The sequence below is a fragment of the Lissotriton vulgaris genome, chromosome 1_1 (assembly GCF_964263255.1).
Source record: "Lissotriton vulgaris chromosome 1_1, aLisVul1.2, whole genome shotgun sequence".
Classification (NCBI taxonomy): domain Eukaryota; kingdom Metazoa; phylum Chordata; class Amphibia; order Caudata; family Salamandridae; genus Lissotriton; species Lissotriton vulgaris.
The window spans coordinates 2098621057-2098630681 of NC_141685.1; the positions used below are offsets into that span (position 1 = coordinate 2098621057).

Sequence of the window (9625 nt, forward strand, 5' to 3'; positions counted from 1 at the left end):
TTTCAGAAGCATGACCGTACAACGGCCGTCTGACGGCTACATTCAATTTACATATGTGTGTCTTTGGAGGCACTTGTTTGTCTCCAGTGACGAAATGCACGCACCCCCTTACCGTTTGCTGAAGTTATGACGTTAAAGGAGTCAATCTCCGAGAAGCAGGTCTAGGTGCTTATTGTGAGACAATCCAAGAGCATTATTTCAAGATCTTCATCTTTCTGCAGCATTTGAAAAAAACACGACCACCTTCCAGAAACATCGTGTCAACATTTTACAAATTATTTTCCTGAAATGCGCAATCCTAAAAAGTTTCCATATCTTTGGAATGCACTATTTCATGGGATGCATGTTAATGAAAGGCCTACATTAGCCATTCACCAACCGGATACAGGATTGTGGCTACGAAATGTTCAAAGGCAGCCTGGCTCTTGGGAAAACCAGACGCTGCCTTCTAAAACTCTCAGAGAAAAAATAAAACAGCTCACATTGACCAAATGGCAGAAATAGAACGGGCGATTTATGACTGGTGGTTTTAAAACTAGCATTAAAACGATTGCCACAAGTAGCAATGCAAATGTCTCTCATCCTTTGAATCCTGCCTACTAAATGTTTCAAAGGACTGTCGCTATTTCAGCACAAAAAAAAGAATGTGAAACGGGGTCTTGGTGTTTATGCATGAACTGCCAGTGCTGTCTTTATTTGGCGTTATTACTATCAATACACAGAAGACCGTAACCAGTGACATTATAAAAACTAGACCAGACAGACATAGAGAGAAACAAAACTAACAGCTGTGCGTTTTCCTGGGGAATTCGAGCTTCAACCACAAGTTGCGGGTTGACTCCTGTCAATATACAACATATTTCTGGGTTAGGAATACAAATGGGTTACTTGCAATTCGGAGCAGACTGTGTTAGGGACCTGAAAGAACCTGCGTGCATGTTTTTAGTAAGTATCAGATGTGAAAAATTAGGCCTGCTTACGGTGTAAAAAAACAGCCCCTGTGACAATTTAAATCTGAAACTAACCCTGTACTGCTGCAGCCAGCTATGGGAGTTCATGGAAACCCTCAGAGGAGTCTAGCTCTGCATATGCAGTAGTAGTTCCACGTCTACTTACCTATTTCTATTTCAGTACATCAACTATTGTAGTGAGTACACGGTGTAACCCAGGATCGCCTGCCCGCCTCCAGACACCTGCCAGAGGAAGTTCTTAAATTGGAAAGTGACAGCTCTTAACAGAGGAGATGCCTATATTTCTATCATAGCGCATCCATGTACTGCTGGCTTGTTCACTTTCTGTACTAGTGTCATTACACAATACTTTGTCCAGTCTAAAAGGGTGCACAATATTTATTTCATGTGCTTACTGCCTACACATCATCTCGACACTTTGCATACTGTCATACCCGTAACACTTCTGATGTTTCTTTTATATGGTCACTATGAGATCAGAATATTGGTCAGCACTGCAAAGACAGGTTTTCTGGAACAAAAATATTGAAACTGTCTTACCCCATACCAATTTGAATTATTCCCTTTTACAGCTCCGTCGCAGTACAAACTGGGGCGTTCCATAAGTTGTTTCTATGAGTGGGCCAGACGACTTAGGAAATAGTAAGCACCAGTTGGTTTTTCAAACTTGCCAACAGGTATGCAAACAAGCTTCTCTCAAAAGATTTTTGGGAAAATGCTGCTCATGCATATCCACCTTGACAATAAAAATCCCTCTTTTTCCCTATTTGGTGAGCTGAAAATCATAGCCACTTTTTTTCTTGGAATAAAATGCTGCTTTTACTGTGCATACTACGTTTCGTGGAATGGGGGTGAAACACGAATCAGGTTCATGGGAATTGTACACACATCCAAAACTAGATATACTTTTAGAACGTTAGAAACACTCGCACTTAAACATTTTTAACTTTAATGCCCTACTTTGATCCCAAGTTAATTGCTTCTGAATCAGCTGTAACTGGGAGCTGCAGCACCTGTTTTTGCCGTTCATGTGCACAGTTCACACATCAAGAAACATAAAGCAAGGTGAGAAGGAATGGCAGTTCCAGACTAATTTGTCTGTAGGGCTAACACGCAATAGCATTTCTAAAAATAGATGAGTCACATGAAGGTGTGCGCAGCTGAGAGGCGTTTTTAACATCACGTTCATGCGGGGAATGGGCCAGAAGCAAAATATCAGACCTTGTGAGCTGCACCCGCGAGCACTTAAACAGAGACACTGCACAGTGGAAACAGTGTGCCAATATCTGGAGACTGCACAGTGCACGCAGCGTGCCAATGTCTGGAGACTGCACAGTGCACGCAGCGTGCCAATATCTGGAAACAGCAACAGTGTAGTTCGTGTGCCAAAGTCTGGAAACTATACAGGTCATATGCGTGCCAATGTCTGAAGACAGTACAGTGCAGCCCGTGTGCAAAAGTCTGGAGACAGCACAGTGCACACAGCATGCCAGTGTATGGCAAAAGCATAGTGCAGGTCGCAAGCCAAAGTCTTGAACCTATACAGGGCGCACACAGCGTATCAATGCCTGGAAACTGTACAGTGCAAGCACATGGCAGTATCTGGAGACCCCACAGTGAAGCCTGTGTGCCAATGACTGGAGACAGCCCGGTGCAGGCAGTGTGCCAAAGACTGGAAACTGTACAGTGCAGGCATATTCCAATGTCTGGATATTGCACAGTGCATACAGTGCACAAATGTCTAGTGACCGCACAGTCCAAACCATGGGCCAATATCTGGAGACAGGGCATCGGATACCGGAACACTTGCACTGGCTTATTTCATCCTGAGATATTTTTTTTTCATTGATAGACAGATAACTAATTGAAAGAAAAATGCCTCCCCCTGGCTTATTGAGCCCCTCATTATGGCAAAAAACTGCAAGGACCTAGACCGTTCCAGGAGGAAAACCTATGACTCTGTAAACCAGCTAATACAGAGCAGCCATTAAATCCTATCACAAGTTGATTTAGAAAGCCAGATTTGATTATTTTGCCAATAAAATCAGGAACAATAAGATCTCTGCCAAGGACATTTTTAATTGAATTAATATCTCACCTACTCATAGCTTCCACCTTCATTCTCTACCTCATGGTGTCCCCCACCGCTCTTTTCTGAGCCATACCCTGTTTAATTTCTACATCCAACCTTTGGCACAGATTCCCAAATCTATTTGGGATTGCTATGATGTCCTATGCCAATGACACGCAGTTGGTGTTTCTCCTTTACAGGTAACCCGACGCTGGACAGGTCTGATTTTCAACGAGGACTGTTAGCGGTTGCAGAATGGATGAATGCCAACTGCCTCCACCTGAATGCTAATAAAACTGAAGTATTTCTCCTGGGAAAAGACACCCTTTCTTGGGACAACCATTGGTGTCCGTCTTCTCTTGGGTCTCCCACCATACCCAAGCCCACCATTAAAAATAGGAGTTGTCATGGACAGTACCCTGGTCTTTAAGGCAGAAGCTAAATCGGTTGTTGTCACCTGTTTCGGGCTTATGAGAAGCGTCAAACCGATCCCTGGCCTCTTTGATTCCAGTACCCGCTAAACCATTATTCAAGCAGTAATTCTATCCCAACTTGACTATTGCAACATCTTGTACCTAGGCACTAACCGGTCGGTCATCAGAAGACTCCAGTTTGCCCAGAATGCAGCAGCTAGGCTACTTTTTGCCCTTCCACAGTTTTGCCCTGTTTCTGCCCTTCTTCACCAATTGCACCGGCTTCCAGTAGAGAAGTGCATACATTTTAAGACCTTGTGTACAGCCCATAAGATCATGTTCTGCCAAAGAGCTTCTATTTTGTCCAATCTCTTATTTTCTTACAGAACCTCCAGCCACCTACACTCAGCTAACCTCAACTTGGCCACTGTTCCCCGAGTTCGGAGGGCTTGAGCTGGTGGACGTTCTTTCCACGCCAAGGCTCCCGCCCTTAGGAATGCACTTCCGCTCTTCAATAGAAATATTGAAAACCTTCTGTTAGTCAGGAAATCTCTGAAGACATGGTTGTTTTCTACCTAAATCCCTTTGTTTTCCTTTTGAGAGGCTGTTAGCATTTGCTTCCTATTTCTAAGGTGAAGCGCTGGGAAGCCTCGTTGTTGGGGCAGCCACACACTCTATAAAATCCCTTAACATAACACAACATTCCTTCAGGTACACTCGGGTGGAGGGAGGCAGCAGGGACATAAGGAAGCCCAATTTTAGAACACTTTTCTTGTTTTGCACCATTTCCCATTAAAGTTTCTCGCATTACATAAAAACAGAACAATTACATCCATATAAAAATATATAATTTTAGAAAGTGACCCCACAACCCTCCTGCTGGACATACACAACACAACATGTAAACTATCGTCTAAAATGACTCAATACTGTTCAGAAGTCTGTTAATCACTTCCACCTTGGGAATGGCCGGAACATGACCCAAAGAAGTCCCCAGTTGTTATTCACAACATAACAGAATGTCCTTAGAATCAATGCTAGATGAAAATGTAGATGTCCCTGAATCGACCTTGCATAGGAAGGCATGTCCATGCGTGAGCATTTGGTTAACAGAGTAAACCATAATTAAAGCCATGGCATGGGTGTAAACAAAACAATATGTGCAAAAACGCATTCATTATGCATTAACTTAAGGAAATACCACATTGGTATGAGCTACACCTGATGAAGGGGTGGGGGAGCAAGGGAGTGGGCAACATTTCACTTGATTGATTGTAAAGTGCTTCTACATAAACTGCTGCAGCTGGTCCGATGAATGCACAGCGTACTATGAAGAACAGGGAAGTCAGCCCCCCCCCCCCCCAAAGTGGATCTGTGTTACCCAACTGTCATTAAAACACCATCAAGGAGGTACCTGTGTCGTCTGAAACTGGTATCCAGCCCCAAACAAATTAATCATCGCCCATTTGTTCACTCTCCTTTTCTACAAAATAATCAACAAGGTGGAACAAGTTTGAGTTGATGGCATCGGAGATGGGGCGACTCTAAGATACATCGCTGACTTTCCTTAGAAGATTTTGGTCCTTTAATTTCCTTAGTAATGCTATTGTACTTTTAAGTGTGAAGGATATAAAGTGGGAGATGTTTCCAGGATGTTTTTAATTATCCATAAGCAGAGGTCCACCCCCTCGTTACAGTCTTAACTCTGCTGTAAAATATCCTCTATGCTGCAGTCTGTTTATGAGCACCCTGCAGGCACATCCATCTGGAAAGAGGGTGCTCCACCATGTTGGTATCTATGTGCAGAGGTTACGCTAGTATTCCCAGTCTCACCTCTCGAGCCCTCATTCCCAGGCAGATTTGCTCATTCATTTCTGAATAATGGGCACATGTCCTTGACTGTATGATTTCCCCAGGTTTCAGAAAGGGGTGTTTTCGAGTGTGGAGTTCAACCCGAGTCCCTTTACTCACACCTCAGTAATCCTCATTTTCCTGATGTTATCATCGCTTATATTTCCTTCATGTGAACCACAGACCCTAGGCTGTACAATGCCCAGAAGGCTAGAGCAAAAGGCCCTCTTGTTGAGCTGTCACACCACTGTAGGCTTTATTTCCCATTTTACCTTAGGTTGGATCAAGGGTATCCATAAGGAGATTTCACCCTATACCTCATTGTCCCACTTTGCAATCTTAATTTCTATGATGTCTCCCCAGGTTTGTTCCTATGTAATGAAGCACAGGTCCTTGTTTGTACAATCTACAATACTTGAGAATAGCATTTCTCTTTGCAGGATCCATCTCAAAAACTTGCTGTGGTCCTTATTTTCCTGATCTCTCCCACAGCCATATTTTCCCTGTGCCTCAGGGCGAATAACCGGCCTTACTTAGACAGTGCCCAACAGGCTGGAATGATGGCTGCCATGTGCAGAGTACATTCTAGGAAATCATACCTCTGTGTAAAGCTTTCCATCTGTGTAGTCCTGGTTGGTTGAGCAATACTGTGAATACTTGAGTTCATCTAGGTCTTCAGTGAAGTCGGACCTGTGGAGAGAGAGTCTGCTGCCTGTACCCATGTGCTCGCGATAAGGGCTGGACTGCCGCCCACAGGGCACATGCGTGTACTGGGCCTGCTCTTCCTGCTCCTTCTCCCGGTGGTAGAAGTAATTGAAGTTGGACACAATGACAGGCACAGGTAAAGCAATGGTCAGCACACCGGCAATGGCACACAGAGAGCCCACAATCTTGCCCCCTATGGTCGTGGGGTACATATCCCCATAACCTACTGTAGTCATGGACACCACCGCCCACCAGAAGGCATCCGGGATGCTGGTAAAAAGTGATTCAGGGTCGTCAGTCTCTGCAAAGTACACAGCACTGGAGAAGAGGATGACCCCGATGAAGAGGAAGAAAATAAGCAACCCTAACTCCCGCATGCTGGCCTGCAGCGTCTTGCCCAGGATCTGCAGCCCCTTGGAGTGTCGGGAGAGCTTGAATATCCTGAAGACCCGCACAAGCCGGATGACCCGGAGGATGGCCAGGGACATGGCCTGCTGCCCGTTGTTGCCACCACCCTGCTGCTCTGCCAGCTCCGTGCCCAGGGTGATGAAGTAAGGGATGATGGCCACAATATCAATCACATTCATCATGTTCCTAAAGAAGGCTGGTTTGCTGGGGCTGGCTGCAAAGCGCACAAGCAGCTCAAATGAAAACCAGACAATACATAGGGTCTCTGTGAGGAAAAATGGGTCGGTGAATGGGCTACTCCGGGTGAGGCTCGCTCGGGTGTCGTTAAAAGCCAGGAATGGGTCGCCAGACAGTCTCGCTGCCTCCTCGCGGAATTCGGGCAGAGTCTCTAAGCAGAAGATGACAATGGAGATGAGGATGATCATGACGGAAACGATGGCAATGCCCCGTGCCGGGCCGGAGCTCTCTGGATACTCGAAGAGCAGCCAGAGCTGGCGCTGAAGGGCTCCTGCGGGCAGCGGCCGCTCCTCCTCGCGGATGAAACCTTCATCCTCGCGGAAGAGCTCCAGCACGCGCTCGCCCAGCTCGTAGAACTTCACCTCCTCCAAGAAGATGTCCACGGGCACGTTGACGGGCCGCCGCAGCCGGCCCCCGGACTGGTAGTAGTAGAGGATGGCGTCGAAGCTGGGCCGGTTGCGGTCGAAGAAGTACTCGTTGCGCAGGGGGTCGAAGAAGCGCACGCGGCGCCGCGGGTCTCCCAGCAGGGTGCGCGGGAAGCGCGCCAGGGTGCGCAGCTGCGTCTCGAAGCGCAGCCCGGAGATGTTGATCACCACACGCTCGCAGCAGTCCGGGCTCGGCGGCTCGCCGGGCTCTGGTTCCTCGCGAGCCACGCAGCCGCCCTCTTCGTGCTCTCTGGGTGCTCTCAGGGCCACCTCCCTCGGCTCGTCCTCGTCTCCAGCCACCACGGTCATGTCGGGGCGGCGGTGGCGCGGGGTGGTTCTTCCGCTCTGCTAAGACGGCGCCCGTCAGGGCTCCTTTACCCCCGGTGCCACTGTTCTCTGGCGCGCGGACCCCGCTGCATGCCGCCACTGGAGCCTTCAGTTGGGCCCCCTGCAGCCTCCCGCTGGAGCAGGCGGAGGCGCCTCTCATGCCCTGGTGTCTGCTGAATGACCCTCCGCCCGCGGCTCGCTGGCTGGCTCCACGCCTCCTCCCTCGGTCGCAACCTTCAAGGTGTGTCCCCACTTTGCCAGCTCCTCAACCGGTGTCACAGTCACGGCGCTTCATGAGATGTGCCGGGTGCGAGTCCCGCCTCTGTGCCGCCTATTCGACCATGTTTGACAGGTCTCCGCCTCTCCGCTTCAGGGACGCTCCAGGGCTCATTCGAGGCGCCGAGACATGGCCGTGACAGTCCGCTCACGTCATGTATCTCCACATGCATTGCAAAGAGCTGTCAGTCGCCTGGCAGTGAAGCAGGGAGACCCCCACTCCCCAATCAAAATACCATCATCAAGCTATGTATGTAAAAGCTCCAACGCGTTTCCGTGGAAGTTGGATGTGACCAGCATCTTAATGCACACCAAACGTCACCTCAGTTGCCAGAAGTTTCAGTTTATATATCATTAACCTTGCATAGCATATCTGCCAAGTCCTAGCATCTCGATTTGAGATTATAAAATAAAATCACGTCCAGTTCAATAGCGTCTCTTCTAGGTCTTCGAATCTCTCTTAATAAAGGAGGGGTTAATTAATTGCCTTGCAACTGATTTCATGCACACTACTTTTTACTATTTAAAAATGTTCACCCTGCGCGAAGAAAAACGCCATAATTTGTCAAGGACATTCATAAATAGTACAGCATCATTCTCTTTTAAATCCCAGTAAACGCGCAAAAGAACGTCGCTGTCAAATGCTGTTTGCTCGTTCTGACATACACGAGAACCTTTTGTGTTTTTAAATGCATTAGTAGCGATAAACTACACTGACAATCCTAGAAGGGCACGTTGCGTGTGTATAGGTGAGAGTGCCCCAGAGATTAAAGATTCTTGTTTTCGTAACAAATGATATGTGTTATTGAAGACACCGCGTGAAGCCGTCTTTAGCTGGATAATACTTGTGACCTTCCGATTGGATTAAAAAATACATCAACGTCTCTTTTTCCGCTTACGTCAATTCCGTAGGCTCAATCTCTGTCTGCAAATAGTGGCGATACTGGAGCTGCACATTTTTTGTGATCTGTTTTCTGAAGCTAGATGTGCCTGGTGGTTAAATTTGAGTGATACATCTCAGTCTTTTACCTTTATCTGACACACTTCATCTGAGACTGTTGATCCAATTTATAAAGGTATTTTTGGCTCTCAGTGTACGTTTATCAAGTATCACGTATTACAGGTCAGGCTAACGTATTTTAATGTAATCCGGATTCCCACAGGGCCTAAAATATGTTACACATATCAGCTGATCTCTGCCAATTGTCTGTTGCCTCAGACTCCCGATAATATTGCCCAAATGTCACGCATTCTCTTTGCAAAGCATTCTTCACTCACTGAGCTGCACCCCACCCACTCAACATATCATGCCCAATTTGTTTTTTCTAAATAGGAAATCCTTCAGCCTTAGGCAGCATTTAGGGTGGCAACGATAGGATCACTTACTCCCACGTAGATACATGCTCTGGATGTCAAACATGTAAATAATTCCATCCAAGAAATATAAGGAATTTGTATGCTTAGGGTCATGCACACATCTTGGAAGGAATCATTACTATCAGTGTTACTACTTTTGTGTTGCTTTTCTTGATAATTATTTGTGTTTGGAAATGCCCGTTTTTGCTCATTCACCCTGTTTTTTGCTGAGTTTTATTGCTGATTTTTAGTGTCTCCACATTTGGGCACTGCTGTCCAGTGTCCAGTGTATGTGCTCTGTATCTGCCCTAAAACATGTAAAAAATGACTAATCTCTGATTGGAATATTTAATTCTCATCTAAAGCCATATATATGGTGTAGAAACTACACCCATGGCTGCTAAATTTAAATGTTGCCTCTAGACTGCAGCACTTATTTTCCCATCCACTTGTATGGCACAGAAAAACAAGGCTTAATGCCTAACATTGTAGCCCAACTGCTGCTGTTTAAACCTGCAACTTGACCTGTCAAAATAACTTTTAAGTGGGGAAAAAACTTCCTTGTAATTAGTAAAAAATCACCTC

The 9625-nt window shown here is 46.3% G+C and overlaps 1 protein-coding gene across 1 annotated transcript; it reads right to left on the reverse strand.

The window, feature by feature from the left end:
- Nucleotides 1-338: 338 nt before the first annotated feature.
- On the reverse strand, nt 339-7681 carry LOC147751650 (potassium voltage-gated channel subfamily A member 3-like). Its single transcript, XM_086921285.1, has one exon. The coding sequence runs from the start codon at nt 7388-7390 to the stop codon at nt 5900-5902; it is 1491 nt and encodes a 496-aa protein (XP_086777411.1). The 5' UTR covers nt 7391-7681; the 3' UTR covers nt 339-5899.
- Between the last annotated feature and the right edge of the window lie 1944 nt (nt 7682-9625).

What these genes read in the sequence shown, in the direction of transcription:
- LOC147751650 (XM_086921285.1), bottom strand. Translation starts at nt 7,390, where the DNA reads ATGACCGTGGTGGCTGGAGACGAGGACGAGCCGAGGGAGGTGGCCCTG.